This window comes from Salvelinus sp. IW2-2015, unplaced genomic scaffold (assembly GCF_002910315.2).
Source record: "Salvelinus sp. IW2-2015 unplaced genomic scaffold, ASM291031v2 Un_scaffold4703, whole genome shotgun sequence".
Taxonomy (NCBI): Eukaryota; Metazoa; Chordata; class Actinopteri; order Salmoniformes; family Salmonidae; genus Salvelinus; species Salvelinus sp. IW2-2015.
Window position 1 is genome coordinate 47,511 of NW_019945972.1, and position 16,540 is coordinate 64,050.

A 16,540-nucleotide genomic window follows, 5' to 3' on the forward strand; every position below is an offset into this window, starting at 1 on the left:
AACTGCCTGATAGACTCAGGTGGATGAGGAGCATTCATTAACAGGCACTCTTAGTATGTGGGATAATAGCGGCAGTTAACACAAGTATTTAAGATCTAGGGCATCATCACCAATATAGCATGTTACATCTACGTACATGGTTTGCAAACTGATTGAAATGATTTTTAAGTGTAGACCGATATCAGTCAGAGTATGCAATAAGGATAGAATGTTAAGGTAACTTGGACGAACTGTTTAGAAGTGACGTCAATACTGTTATCCTGTATCTCAATACGATATAAATAACACGAACTTACCTCCATGTACATTCTTATCATACGTTACCACTCTAGTTCGGCATCTATATAACACACTACACACAGTTATACATCCTGAACGACACACAGTGAAGCACATCACTATTTCTAACTGGTAAATTCACGAGCACTGACGGGAGAGTATGAGTATACGGATCACATTTCAACATGATCTAGAAAGTACGAGAGCTACACGTTTGTGTGAAACGCTGAAGTTGGAGCTCCGTGTCTGAATTGCTGCGATATATATTCAAGTATTTCAGAGAGACAACTCAATCTAGGCATTCTTATGAGTGTTTCGAAGTGAGCTTTATACCCTGTGTTCTTTGTGCTAAAGTCGTTACACTTAGAAACGCTAGGCATCTTCCACTAGGTGGCATTCTTATCCACAGATTAGGTAAGGGTAAAACTAGTATTCAGGTGCAGAGCATGTGAGCAGACGCCCAGTATGTAAGTCAAGTAGAGCAGTGACAACAGACACTTGTATAGGAACTCGTTGTGTTTCGATTTATTGTTAGGACTATGCAGGTAATGACTAATTATTCTGTTTTTAATTGTTGAGCAACATAATATACCGACAAACAATTCACCGTTTCTATATCCTCACTACTCAAGAATTCCAACTGATAGTATCTAAGTCCTCTATATACTTAATAACAAAACACACAAAAACTACATCATCATAAAGCATCTTACAATATCCTTCACAGCAGTCACAAAACTGACACAGCATTCTCTTTCGTAATCAGCCAGGTTTACATTGAGTGTGTCGAAGTCGCTTACAACGGAACACGCCTCTACACTCCACCGAAATTCACATACCAATGCAGATGCCGGTGCGACGGAGAGGGGCTCACAGGGTCATGACAAGACTCAATCGAGACACTTCTAGTAATGATGGAAGTGGTTGATCATGACAAGCGCGGTGAGCGCACAGAACTCGACACACCAGCACACACACAGCGTCTAACTAATACACTACCAATTGCTTAAGTCCAACACGAGCTATCACAAAAGACACAGCATGATCAACACACACACAACTTATCAACCATAGGTCATATAATAAATAACTGTAGGTCCTCTACAGAAGCAGAACAGGGACACCAAGGAGTTTAAGTAAGACACATGTTGCTTTGACCAAGTTGTGTTCGCCTTGCGTTGTGTGATCACGACTATCTATAATATAATAGGAACACACACACTAGCATCACATCCTATCATTACCACAGTCAGCATGATACACTGTTATGAACTCTATCTCTAGAGTGGGTCATGCGAGTTATAGCAACTTCTCATGTTTTTGAGAATAACATCGACAAAACGATATCTCTAACAGCCGAAAACTATCATATGTGCCCCGTGGTAAGAATGTTTGTCTTAACTAGCCTGAAATAACTCAACAGCATGTCTGATATGAACATTTGACATAAACACTCTCTACTTGAGTTTACCAGTCTGCAGTGTGGATCCTCCAGTCCAGCAGAGAGCAAGTCTGACTCCTGAGTCTCCTGGGTATTGATAGCCGTCAAGTTTATTAGGTGTGGAGGGGTTTGCTATCAGAGCTGACAGACGAGCACAGCCTTCCTCTGTGACTAGACAGCCTGACAGCCTGGCAAAGAGTATAAATAATATTAAACAAACAATGCTATATTTTTATAATTAGATATATCAGTGCCTCCTGAAAACCTGCCAATATCTATTCATAATAGAATGAGTATCATTATTTAAAAATGCACAAATTATACAAAGTAATTGCTTGAAGAGAAGAAAAATATAAATAACAAAATATTTGGAGTAGACGGCCAGACTGTGTTAAAAAGCGGTATCAGTCAATAAGACAAACAGTGAGGTATCAGATTTAAGATTGTATTGAGTATACAGCTCACACCATATGCACTGGTCACCCCAAAAGCCAATTCTTCCTTTGCCGCCTTTCCTTCCAGTTCTCTGCTGCCAATGACTGGAACGAACTGCAAAAATCACTGAAGCTGGAGACTCAATACTCCCTCACTAGCTTTAAGCACCAGCTGTCAAAGCAGCTCCACAGATCACTGCACCTGTACAATAGCCATCTGTAAACAGCGCATCTATCGAACCTACACTCATCCCCATACTGTATTTTATTTATCTTGCTCCTTTGCACCCGCAGTATCTCTACTTGCCCATTCATCTTCTGCACATCTACCCATTCCAGTGTTTAATTGCTATATTGTAATTATAGTTTCGCCACCATGGCTATTTTTATTGCCCTTCACCTCCCTATATCCTACCTCATTTTGCAACATCACTGTTTATAGACTTTTCTACTGGTATTATACTTTGCGCAACTGAGAGCAATATTCTGAGAGATTTGTAGGTTGCGACCTCCTTAATGCTATCTCCAGATGTTGTATCTACAAGCAGATCTACTCGAGAATATGCGGTTTTTAATGATTTTTTTCAATTAGCAGCAGTCTGGTGTTGACAAATCAGAAACAAAGAAACGCTGTCAAAAGGAATGCTCTTCTCCTATTGCGCTCAATTCAGCAACGGGTTGTATTTAAATTGAGCACAATTCTTTTCGTCGCTACATTGCGGACTTCATACCCTCTTGTAACCCTGAGATGCTAAAATCATGTGTGAGAGAATAAGACACAACGTAATGAGGTTATATATCCTAGCACATGTCCATAATTTGACTTACGTTTGAGGAATGTCTTTCAGAAATAAATACTCGTTGCAATACAGGGGTACGGTAGGTGGTAACACAGTCCAGGAACTACCACAAGACATTCATTCAAACCACATAGGACTGCCTTCCCTACACAGCTATTATATGCATATGTGGTCCCAATTACATGCGAGAAATGGAACAGGCCTGGAGTGAGATTTTTTTTTTTTAACCAAATATTTTTTTTACAAAAATATTCCAGTTCAGTCAAAAAGAAAAACGAATCAATCTAACAAGTGTGGGCAGGATAGCTAATGGAATTTCATTTTTTAGTGCTCAACAAAAAAGGCAAGTGAGAGATACTAGTAATTTGGCAGCAAATATAATACATTTTTCAAAATCTCTCCCAAAAAGGCACTTATTCTTCCCTAGATTTACCAAGGCAGGGTTTAGATAAAATGCATTGCACACACACAAATAACATGCCAACCTCTATTCATCAGCTCAACTCGGGAAAACGAGCCACGAAAAACTAAGGCAACACTTACACTCAGACAGCATAAATACACACCCATGCTAAAAAGGCGGATTCCAGTTATGGCAATTATTTGGGGCAGAAGATTAGTTATTTTTGGTTTGTTTTTTATCCAAATTACTGGCATAACAATATATAGAAAGGTTATGAAGACTCAACTAAGATAATTTACTTAAACATAGTCCAGATGGTTAAATATGCCAAAGTTTGGATTGACAAACTCCCATTGAGAAATACTTCAAATTATTATTTATATAAACTCTATTAATTTGCTTGGTCTATTTTAAGATCAAGTAGTTACAGAAAGCGCACCATCCCTTTGATTCATTCGGACTCCGGAATACGTATTACTTATTCGCTCTCAAAGTTCTACTTAGACGCGAGTTATTAATGTCTTACAAGGAAAGTTGTTCTTAAACACGGACGTTATCTCGCTTAGATTTAGTGGAATATTATATGGAGAATTAGGATATCTAGGTTAATTAAGCACAGAAAGTTCATCTTTTTTGATTCATAAGTGTCATTGAGATACTTTTGATTAATTCGAATGTAAGAGGCAAACTATATCCACAGGTTCGGGCTGGGTAAATGATATCACAGTTATATCAATGGAAAAAAACAAAGAAGAGAAATTTAATTAAACAGCGGCACTCTATATCTAGCTCAGATTGTTGATATCTTTACAGTCTGCACACCACCATCGCATTTTTTTTTCAAATTACTGTGAAGGATAGGATCATAAGAAAAGTCAACAAGTAGTAGCACTGAACAGAAAATGCTAGCATACCCAACAGAGACTATATAAGCAGGAGGCACACGCTGTGTCTGATAGAAATCGGGAGTCCGATTAACAAATAACACTATAATAGGAAGTTATTTAACTAGTGTTTCATCTACTAATTTCTCACTATTAATTGGGATTCAACTCACAAGACAGGATCTTTTAGAGTGGACTATGATCGAACTATCCTTACTTGTTGTTTTAGATTCTGCTTTCGAATACGGTTTAGATGTGCAGTATGACCTATTAATTCGTACGTTGTCTTGCATTGTACGATCTAGAGTTACTCCTTGTGCTTAGGTTGTGGTAGCTCTTGTTAGGGGTGCATTGGTGTCTGAGATTGCTACTTCCCCACGTCTAACGTATTCACATTCCTGAAGTAGAAACTGACCACAATGGTTAAAAAGATGGACACGATGATGGATGATTCTGATTATGAAATCCGACCTTATTGAGTTGCAATCCCTGTTAGATCACCACTAGGCTGGGTTGGGCTTTATGGTGAAACGTTGGCCGCTGTGGAAATTGCTTTCACAAATTAAGCATGTAGTATGACATATCACTGTAAGGAGTAATTAACTAATGTAGTACTTTGAGTAGCACGGAAAACGCACTTATCCAAGAGGTATACTAAACGGGACATCAGTTGAGTGATCTACATCAGACAGTCCACTTCAACAGCTACTGCGCGCACATCATGCAGGTACGGAGTTCATTTTTAGAATGTTTGTAATAACACGGTATGTATGGAGTCATGAGCAAATAAGTACATTAGCTAACTTCTGCGCTACACACGAGTCAAATCTCCTCCCTCATCAGAATCACGCGCGCGGGAGCACACACAAACTTGGTGTTGAATCAGAATGACGTAACTCCCTACACGAGGCCATGATTAGCCTTGAGAAACTACTAGTATGATAGCAAAAGCAAGCACTATTAAGCCTACTCAGAATGTAAACTATCTCTACTGATCAGGCACTTCATTTTGCTTCTTCGTGGAGTGTTTACCACTCTTGCAACCGGAGCGCCAATAGCACTTATGCCTTGGTACTCAGCAAGGATACTAATGGTGTAGAGACAGCTCCCTGGTTCTCCTTACAATGAAGAGAAGCTATCCACACTGAGGTTCTTTGTACCTTATTCATCTGTCAAACAAGTATACGAGCTACTACACAATTAGGGAGAAGGCAGACTACACAGGATACTTTCTCAATACAAGAAAGGCCTCTCTTGCGCTTACTTCTTCTCACAGAGAGAAGCTATACACCGTAGAAATCTCCTAAGATTCTTATGAGAGTTAATGCTCTTCCTGGTATTGTCTCATAACTATGAGACGAATGTCTACACACTGAGATATAATGCTTCTAACAGAATGAAGACTCACGCTCCCTGGTATCTTCGTCGCACTTACAACTTTATATCTCATTGTTACAGCTACAGATGCGAAGGCAGGACTACCCCTGTTCTATCCGCTACATTTCAAGATTATTCCTAACAGTGCTCTACGAGAAGAGGAGGCAGCTCCAGCACGGATGCTCACACACTACAGAAAAAGACTATTGCTCTCACACCTGGTTTTTTCTTCTACCAAACAGGTGAAGCACACGAATAAGCACCCCATCATTGGTGTGTTCGTGACCTTACATTTGTTGTGCATCGAGCTAGCGTAGAGACAGCAGATCGGCTCGCACTGGTTGTCTCTACTACTTTTATCATGTTTAGACAGCCCCATACGAGAAGCAGAGAACTTCACCGTACTCTTCTACACGAGTCAGAGAAAAGCTACTCCTCAGTTTTCTTGTACTATCACACTTCAGTTAAGTCGACGCACAAGCTATTTCCCAATGTCTACTACGGCATACAGTAGAGACCATGTCCCATCCTCTGCAGCTCTGATCTCTTTCACAGGTCTACAGTTATTGTGTAACAGAGCTCCCTGGTTCTCCACTAATCCACCCTATCTCTCCTCATGCTCAGGATGTGTAAGCGGATTGCTGGGACGAGCAGCTACCAGTATCGTTCCACACGTACCATGTGCATCCTGCTGTATCTCATGGTACCGCTCAACAAGGCACGATGGCAAACCGGACAACGAGAAGTGTGAATACAAACAGGAAGATGAGGCAGAGATCATCATATAGAACAGAGAGCGCGGCACTGGAACTGCTATTTCGTGGTTTATCATCTGTATGAGATAGTGTTACAGATCAGGATAGTCCTCTGGAATTATCCAGGCCATAACACACAGGTGAAAGTGGTTGAGCGAGAGTGAGGGCGGGATCCAAGTCTCGTGCATACAGGTAATATACCTTATGATATGTTATAGACTTTGTGTGTGTGTTGTCGTGTGTGTGTAGTGTGTTGTGTGTGTGTGTGTGTGTGTGTGTGTGTGTGCTGTTGTGACTCATTGAGTGCACAACATAATATTTGCACGCATAATGATTGTGTAAAAGGGTTATGCTTGTTGTAGCAAAAAAATGATATTAATTACAATGGGATATTTGGGTTGCAGAACACATTAACGGCTGTTTTTATAGACAACATAGTATTCAGATTGGTAATGTAAGTTGTTATTAGGAGTATACCCGAGCATCAGAAAAAAATATCCTACGCACTTATGATGCACACTGAAAGCTGAAGCTCATATGTTTAAATCTATTTGGGCACTCTCTATAAATTTCTCCAGACATTCTTAGTGGGGATTAGAGAGAATTATGCAAAACTCAGATAAAGAATATTTCCAATCAATAGCTGATGGGTAGGACCAGAATGTTTAAAATATCAACTCTTTTCTTAGCTTATTATGATTATGTTTTTTTTTTTTAAATTATTATATATACTGGTTATCAACACGCCGCCTTAATTAATGAAAGGGTACTATATTTAGTGGGTATTAAATAAGTCAGCCATCCAGATTTGAAGAAATCATAAGGATATTCCTGACACAAAAGACTTACACACACTCAAAAGCGGTGACATAATAGTAAGAGTATAAAAAGGGTTATAGATATTAACAGGGTACCCATAATTCGCTCAAAACGGACGCTATATCATATGACAGTAATGTATATTTGGAACATGGGTGTTAATCTTTTAGATTGGTTGATGACTGTCACAGATGGTGGTAGATAGTACGTGTGTGTGTAGAAAGCCAGCAATGTTGCTGGTCGGTGTGCTGTTGTGGTGATGTGTGATGTTGTGATTCCAGGTGTGATGTGTTATGTGTTTACCAGTGTGTGAGTATGGTAGTCAGATGCCAGTGTGTCACTGTCAGTCGGCAGTGTATGGCGTTGCGCAGATGTGTAGTTGAGATTATATTCCATTACAGTATAAAACTATGCTGTAAACATACCATAAACCACAGACAACATACATAGGACATTATACGATGAATACGATCACTATCAACCACACACACACCATGCACGCACGCGCGTGTCGAAGTGATTTTTGAGCTGGCCACACACCCACACCAACCACCCACATCACACACCACACACACACAACACACACACAACAAACACACTATAATTTGTGTATATTCAAGCACATCATAGGGGCAGCATATGATATATATAAACTAAGGGAATATATGAATTTCAACAGATACAAAATGGGAGAAACTAGATACTTAAAGGCTTTCACATTTCTAAACAGTAAAACAGATATTTCTGAATACCTTCAATAAAAGGTATAGATACTCTGTACTGTCGACTTAATATGAAACATTCTATCTCAAATCCAAAATGCTGGAGTCAGAAGAGCCCAACCAAATTTAAAACTGTTAACTTCACAGTCCAAACACATATGGTGTGGACTATGTGTGCCTGGTAAACACAAGTGGATCTTGTGAAGTTATCACTTGTTGACCAACTACAGGAATACTGACCTCAGAGTCTCCAGTTTACAGTCGAGATTCTCCAGTCCATCAGAGAGCAGCTTCACTCCTGAATCCTTCAGGTCATTGTTACTCAGATCCAGCTCTCTGAGGTGTGAGGGGTTTGACTTCAGAGCTGAGACCAGAGAAGCACAGCCTTCCTCTGTGACTAGACAGCGTGACAGCCTGCAAAGAGTACAATCTATTTAAAATCACTCTGCTATTCTTTGTGTTGAGTAATTTTCTTTCAAAGTGAGTAGATAACATGTTTCTAAACACTACTAAAGTAATCCTGATGGTGCCATGACTGAGAAAGATCATGTATGAATAATGAATAATAATGAGTGAGAAAGTTACAGAGGCTACAACAAAACATGCTAACCTCTCACCATTACCCTCAAATAAAAGGTGATATTCTGTACTGTTGCCTAATATGAAACATTCCACTTCAAATCCAAAAGTTCTGCAGCACAGCGACAAATTCAAAACTGTAAGCTTCACTGTCTAGGCCGTCATTGTAAATAATAATTTGTTCTTAACTGACTTGCCAGGGTAAATAAAGGTTACATTAAAAAAATAAAAAATAAAAAACAGTTCTCACTTGTTGACTAACTACAGGAATACTGACCTCAGAGTCTCCAGTTTACAGTGGGGATTCCCCAGTCCATCAGAGAGCAGCTTCACTCCTGAATCCTTCAGGTCATTGTTACTCAGATCCAGCTCTCTGAGGTGTGAGGGGTTTGACCTCAGAGCTGAGACCAGAGAAGCACAGCCTTTCTCTTTGACTCCACAGCCTGACAGCCTGACAAAGAGATCATCATGATTTCACAAACACTGTTAATTTAACACCAGTAGTGTAGAAGGATAATTACAGATGCATTTGGTTAATTCTACCAAACAAAATATAGATTCATCTTCCATCTCCTAGAATTGTATGGTCATTTTGTTATACTAATGTGAACATCAATCAATTGATCAATCAACATCAATCAATTGATTCAATATGTTTTTCAATATAGTTTTTCAATATCAGTTCTCTAAACGGAATATTTCTTCCTGATGATTGGTACTTAAATGTCATGTTTGTACTCACAGAGCAGCTCTGGAGGCTTTGATCACTGGCAGCAGCCTCAGAAGACCTTCCTCTGATCTGGAGTATTTCTTCAGGTCAAACACATCTAGCTCCTTTTCTGAAGTCAGCAACACAAAGACCAGAGCTGACCACTGTGCAGGTGACAGTTTGGCTTTTGAGACACTTCCTGATCTCAGGTAGCTTTGGATCTCCTCCACTAGAGAATGGTCATTCAGTTCATTCAGACAGTGGAACAGATTGATGCACCTCTCTGGAGAGGGATTCTCTCTGATCTTGTCCTTGATGTACTTGACTATCTCTTCATGGCTCTGTGAGCTGCTTCTTGTCTCTGTCAGTAGACCTCCTAAGTGCTTCTGATTGGACTCCAGTGAGAGGCCCAGAAGGAAGCGGAGGAAAAGGTCCAGGTTTCCDGTCTCACTTTGTAAGGCTTTATCCACAGCACTCTTGTAGAGAGGAACTTCAGGCTCGTATCTGAACAGAGCAAAAAAGTAGCTGAACATTGATTGCGGTTTGGCCATTAGATTCTCATCGTTGTTGATGTATGAGACGAACACATATACAGCAGCCAGAAACTCCTGAATGCTCAGATGAACAAAGCAGTACACCTTGTCCTGGTACAGCCCACATTCCTCTTTAAAGAGCTGTGTGCACAATCCTGAGTACACTGAGGCTTCATTGACATCAATGCCAGCCTCTTTCAGGTCTTCTTCATAGAAAATCAGATTGCCATTCACAAGCTGTTGAAAAGCCAATTTTCCCAGTGACAGAATGCTCTCTTTAGTCCAGTGTGGACCTGTCTCTTCTTTCCCAATATACTTTTCATTCTTCCATTTGGTATGAAACACCACAAGGTGTGTGTACATCTCAGTCAGAGTCTTGGGAATCTCTTCTCTCTTATGTTTCAGCATGTGTTCAAGGACTATTGCAGAAATCCAACAGAAGACTGGAATGTGGCACATGATGTGGAGGCTCCTTGATGTCTTTATGTGTGAGATGATTCTGCTGGCCAGGTCCTGATCACTGAATCTCTTCCTGAAGTACTCCTCCTTCTGTGGGTCATTGAACCCTCGTACCTCTGTCACCTGGTCAACACACCCTGAAGGGATCTTATTGGCTGCTGCAGGTCGGGTAGTTATCCAGAGGAGAGCAGAGGGAAGCAGATTTCCTTTAATGAGATTTGTCAGCAGAACATCCACTGAGGTTGACTTTGTGACGTCACAACAGATCTTGTTCGTCTGGAAGTCTAGGGGAAGTCGGCATTCATCCAGACCATCAAAGATGAACAGAACTTTGTACTTGTCGAGGTTGGAGATTCTTGATTCTTTGGTTTCCATTGAGAAGTGATTGAGAAGTTCAATCAAAGTGTGTTTTTCCCCTTTCATCAAATTCAGCTCCCGAAAAGGGAATGAAAATACAAATTGGACATCCTGATTTGCTTTTCCTTCAGCCCAGTCCAGAATGAACTTCTGCACAGAGACTGTTTTTCCAATGCCAGCGACTCCCTTTGTCAGCACAGTTCTGATAAGTTTGTCTTGTCCAGTTAAGGGTTTGAAGATGTCGTTACATTTGATTGCAGTCTCTGGTCTTACTTGTTTCCTGGTTGTTGTCTCAATCTGTCTCAGCTCATGTTCATTATTGACCTCTCCTGTTCCACCCTCTGTGATGTAGAGCTCTGTGTAGATCTTATTGAGAAGTGTTGGGTTTCCTTGTTTAGCGATCCCCTCAAATACACATTGAAACTTCTTCTTTAGATTAGATTTGAGTTCACGTTGGCAAATCGCAGCAGGATCATCTGAATCTAGAAATAACACAAAGGATATTAATATATCTGTTTTAATGCCTACAGTATTTTAGGACTGTGTTCTAAAGTTGTACATTACAATATGTTATTCTCTTTACTGTGTTTATAAATGTGTAAATGTTTTCATAACACTGGTGTGACTGATTTATATCATTATTGGTATTAGTGATGGTATTATTCATGTTGTCTCTCTCTCCTCTGTCTCTCCTCTTTGTGTCTAAATTAATCAACACAACACATCCTTGCTGCTACTTGACGAGGTCACTAGGTGTTGTGTTAAGGCATTGAGTTACACAGCCACTTTAGCTGTACTTTAGCTACAGCTTTTAAATGTTTGTACTTTTCTCTAGTGTGTCAGCAAGCTCCTTCTGGTTCATTTTCCTCAGGACGTGCAGTGTGATCTTCAGAGCCCCCTCTCTGGCACTGCTCTCCTGCTTCTCATCTTCAGCATCCACCACTTCCTTATCCTGCTTCTGACTCTCAAAGCCTTCTGGGAGTTCTGGACTAAGAATCCTCTTGAACATCTTTAGCTCGTTCTTCACAAATGTCATAATATTCTCTTCAAGCAACTGAAATAAATCAAGTAAATAAGTTAAGCAAGACAAGAAATGCTTTCTCATTAACACATTAATGAATGATTGACAGATCAACTTCACTTGAGGTGAACAAAAACAAATGTACATAACAGGACCACATACACTGAATATGGAGGCCAGGTCTGTTTGATGACTCTGGGAAGACTGACCACTGAGAATCTCTGACTCTGATCTCTCCTGTTGGTTGCTGTGGACAAAACATGAGATTACATCTCCTCATCCAGGGAGTGCACACACACACACACACACACACACACAGTTAATTGTTTTAGGACTATGGAAATGGAAAAAAGGATTAGCATATGGATTATGAAAACAGCAAAAATAATGGGTAATGGGAGAGGAGAAATGACAGTGTTGCTTAACTCACTGACCATGACCCATGAGTTCTGCTCACCTTTGTTCAGTAGAAACGTCTCCCTCTCTAAACATTATAGGAGGATCCATAGACTCATCACTCTTCATGGACACACAGCTGGGTACAGGGGAGGCTGGTCTCTCCTGCTTGATTGGACTTCAACACAACAGAGACAAACATTCAATCTCATCTACTCTGAGTTCAGATGGGGAAACATAAGAAGAGTTTCATTCCAAATGTTGGTAAATTAGCTTTTATTCTTCAAAGAAATTCTGAAAGAGATTGGTGTGTTTTGTCACTATCTAATCATTGCATGGGGTTGTTCAATGACAGACATGTATTTGTTTAAAATATATAAATTCATGGTTTCATTTAAGAGAGACAAATATATATATATATATTTATTTTTTTGTTAAATGCTATACATCTTCCTCAATCTCAGAGAAGTAAGTAGTACTGCTTGGTTTTACACAGTCAAATGTAACAAATAACTACATTTTTTATAAAGAGCTGTACAAATAATACATCTGTGACATCAATATTTATATACAAAAATGAACAAATAATTATATACAGTAATCTGTATGTAAAATATTGACTTTTGAATCTAGCAGATGTTTTTATCCATGGCCCGGTTTCACAACCGCATCTTATTTTTATTTATTTATTTAAAATTTAATTTTACCCCCCTTTCTCCCCAATTTTCGTGGTATCCAATCGCTAGTAATTACTATCTTGTCTCATCGCTACAACTCCCGTACGGGCTCGGGAGAGACGAAGGTCGAAAGCCATGCGTCCTCCGAAACACAACCCAACCAAGCCGAACTGCTTCTTAACACAGCGCACCTCCAAACCGGAAACCAGCCGCACCAATGTGTCGGAGGAAACACCGTGCACCTGGTTAGCGCGCACTGCGCCCGGCCCGCCACAGGAGTCGGTGGAGCGCGATGAGACAAGGATATCCCTACCGGCCAAACCCTCCCTAACCCGGACGACGCTAGGCCAATTGTGCGTCGCCCCACGGACCTCCCCGTCGCGGCCGGCTGCGACAGAGCCTGGGCGCGAAACAACGGCATCTTAAGGCTAAATTCATCATTAAAACCTTCATAGGAGCATTGTGAAATCTCTGAGTGGTTTCCCAAAACCATCAAAAACGCTCAAAATCTAACGCCTGCCTTAGACCAAGCGTAGAACAGCTAAGTTCATTGGTAGATGCTTTTTCGCCCTCCCGCATCATTTTATACACAGAAGAGCTCTGTTAAAAATAGAATCACATGGTTACTCCGTCTCTCTGTGACTGCTGATAATTTCAGTACAAAGTTGACTACAAATACAAAGTTGCAAGTGTCTTTGAAATGTATAGAAACAAGCGATGTATAAAATCATGCTTCAAATGAAAGCCCAGATGACTGCATTAAAATATAAACAGTAGGCTATAGACCTATTTCAATCATATTGAAATACATTTCATGGTCAATCAATTGAGCTCAATTTTGCTACTTGTAGACTACGGTCTGTAATTTGCCTCAGTATATTTCAATGATGTGCCGAATCTGTGACTTAGTACATTTTTATTGGGTAAGCATTAGAATAAGCCGCCTCAATATTTTCAGACGTAGGTGATAATATCTCTCTAGGAGCTGATCCGTCATCAGTATGGTGAAATAATTATAATGTTAAGGAAAGATGTGAATCTAGAAAACTGATTCAAGAGCAGCGCTCCCTTTCTATCAATCCTCTAAATAACAATATGCTCCAACAACGCTCTTAGTGACCGTTCTCTCTGCGTGATACGTGGGAATCATATGTTACATCTTCAGCCGTTGTAGGAAAGATATGGGATCAATATCATGCCAAATGTATTGTGAACTCACAGCATGCATTTTGTATTCGTGAATCGTGATCTGTACAAATAAGTACCAATCCACAAATGTAAATCACCAATCCACAAATGTAAATCACCAATCCATAAACGTAAATCACCAATCCACAAATGTAAATCCCTTTCCTCAAATGTTGTCACGCCCTGGCCTTAGTTATCTTTGTTTTCTTTATTATTTTAGTTAGGTCAGGGTGTGACATGGGGGATTTATGTGTTTTGTATAGTCTAGGGGTTTTTGTATGTTTATGGGGCAGCGCCTGGTCTAGGGGATTGTATGTCTATGGTTGCCTAGATTGGTTCTCAATTAGAGACAGCTGTCTATCGTTGTCTCTGATTGGGAGCCATATTTAGGCAGCCATAGTCATTAGGTAATTTGTGGGTGATTGTCTATGTCTATGTGTAAGTTGCCAGTGTCTGCACTTATTTGTTTTGTATAGCTTCACGTTCGTCGGTTTGTTGTTTTGTAGTTTTGTTTAAGTGTTCTTCAGTACGTCGCTTAAATAAATAGATTATGTATTCACTTCACGCTGCGCCTTGGTCCTCTTCTCTTTCACGTTACGACGATCGTGACAGAATCACCCACCAACCTAGGACCAAGCAGCGTGATGACGGGCAACAACAGCAGCGGCCGAGGASACAGGACTCCTGGACTTGGGAGGAGGTATTAGACAGCGGAGGACCCTGGGCACAACCAGGGGAATATCGCCGCCCCAAGGCAGAGCTGGAGGCAGCGAAAGCAGAGAGGRGCCGGTATGAGGAGCTAGCACGGCAGAGCGGCTGGAAACCCGAGAGGCAGCCCCAAAGATTTCTTGGGGAGGGGCACACGGGGAGTGTAGCTGGGTCAAGTAGGAGACTTGAGCCAGCTCCCCGTGCTTACCGTGAGGAACCGAGGATGGAACCGGAGTCAGTCGGGGTGGAGTTGGAGGTGAGCAGGGCGAGTGAAGTAGAGACTGTGAAGGATCTAATGGGGAAATTGGAGGAGAGAGTTATGAGGGAGGTGCTGTGTTGGTGCTTGAGGCACGACATCCGCCCGACGGAGCGAGTCGGGGACTTGATGTCACCTGAGTCAGCTCTCCATACTCGTCCTGAGGTGCGTGCTAGCCGTCTGGTGAAGACTGTGCCACTACCACGCACCAGGCCTCCTGTGCACCTCCCTAGCCCTGCACGTCCTGCGCCAGCTCAACGCACCAGCTCTCCTGTGGCAGCCCCTCGCACTCGCCCAGTGGTACATGTCTCCAGCCCGGTACCACCAGTTCCGGCACCACGCACCAAGCCTCCTGTGCGTCTCTAGAGCCCTGTGCGCCCTGTTGCTGCTTCCCGCACTAGCCTTGAGGTGCGTGTCCTTAGCCCGGTACCACCAGTTCCGGCACCACGCACCAGGCCTACTGTGCGCCTCAGCCGGCCAGAGTCTGCCGTCTGCCCAGCGCCGTCTGCGCTACCCGTCTGCCCAGCGCCGCCTGCGCTGCCCGTCTGCCAAGCGCCATCTGAGCTGTCCGTCTGCCCAGCACCGTCTGCGCTGTCCGCCTGCCCAGCGCCGTCTGCGCTGCCCGTCTGCCCAGCGCCGCCTGCGCTGCCCGTCTGCCCAGCGCCGTCTGAGCCGCCCGTCTGTCCTGAGCCTTCAAAGCCGCCCGTCTGTCCTGAGCCACTAGAGCCGTACGTCAGTCAGGAACCGCTAGAGCCGTCCGTCAGTCAGGAGCCCCGGCCAGAGTCGTCAGTCAGCCAGGACCGGCCAGAGTCGGCAGTCAGCCAGGACGGCCAGAGTCGGCAGTCAGCCAGGATCGGCCAGAGTCGTCTTGTCAGCCAGGACCTGCCCATATTTGTCAGTCAGCCATGGAGAGGAGCTGCCAGAGCCGCCAGTCAGCCAGGAGCTGCCAGAGCCGCCAGTCAGCCAGGAGCTGCCAGAGCCGCCATCCAGTCAGGAGCTGCCAGAGCCGCCATCCAGTCAGGAGCTGCCAGAGCTGCCCGCAGTCATGAGCTGCCCGCCAGTCATGAGCTGCCCGCCAGTCATGAGCTGCCTTCCAGTCATGAGTTGCCTTCCAGTCATGAGCTGCCCTCCAGTCATGAGCTGCCCTCCAGTCATGAGCTCTGCCCTAGCACCTCAGTCATGAGCTGCCCTCCAGTCATGAGCGGCCCTCCAGTCCATGAGCGGCCCCTCCAGTCATGAGCGGCCCTCCAGTCATGAGCGGCCCTCCAGTCATGAGCGGCCCTCCAGTCCGGCGCTGCCATTCAGTCCCCTCAGTCCGAGCTGCCCCTCAGTCCGGAGCTGCCCCTCAAGTCCGGAGCTGCCCCTCAGTCCGGAGCTGCCCCTCAGTCCGGAGCTGCCCCTCAGTCCGGAGCTGCCCCTCAGTCCGGAGCTGCCCCTCAGTCCGGAGCTGCCCCTCAGTCCGAGCTGCCCCTCAGTCCGGATCTGCCCTCAGTCCGGATCTGGCCCCTCAGTCCAGAGCTGCCCCTCCGTCCAGTGGCGCCTCTGTCTAGGGATTGTATGTCTATGGTTGCCTGATTGGTTCTCAATTAGAGACACTGTCTATCGTTGTCTCTGATTGGGAGCCATATTTAGGCAGCCATAGTCATTAGGTAATTTGTGGGTGATTGTCTATGTCTATGTGAAGTTGCCAGTGTCTGCACTTATTTGTTTTGTATAGCTTCACGTTTTGTTGTTTTTGTTTAA

The 16,540-nt window shown here is 42.9% G+C and overlaps 1 protein-coding gene across 1 annotated transcript in view; it reads right to left on the reverse strand.

The window, feature by feature from the left end:
- Nucleotides 1–16,540, reverse strand: part of LOC111967583 (NLR family CARD domain-containing protein 3-like) — a 21,113-nt gene that overhangs the window by 2,883 nt on the left and 1,690 nt on the right. Inside the window, exons 2-7 of the mRNA XM_070441751.1 lie at nucleotides 12,030–12,146; nucleotides 11,735–11,819; nucleotides 11,377–11,605; nucleotides 9,236–11,033; nucleotides 8,771–8,944; nucleotides 8,155–8,328 (exon numbers count right to left, since the gene is read on the reverse strand). Of these exons, the coding sequence (XP_070297852.1) occupies nucleotides 8,155–8,328; nucleotides 8,771–8,944; nucleotides 9,236–11,033; nucleotides 11,377–11,605; nucleotides 11,735–11,819; nucleotides 12,030–12,146 (2,577 nt within the window). The remainder of the gene's footprint in view (nucleotides 1–8,154; nucleotides 8,329–8,770; nucleotides 8,945–9,235; nucleotides 11,034–11,376; nucleotides 11,606–11,734; nucleotides 11,820–12,029; nucleotides 12,147–16,540) is intronic.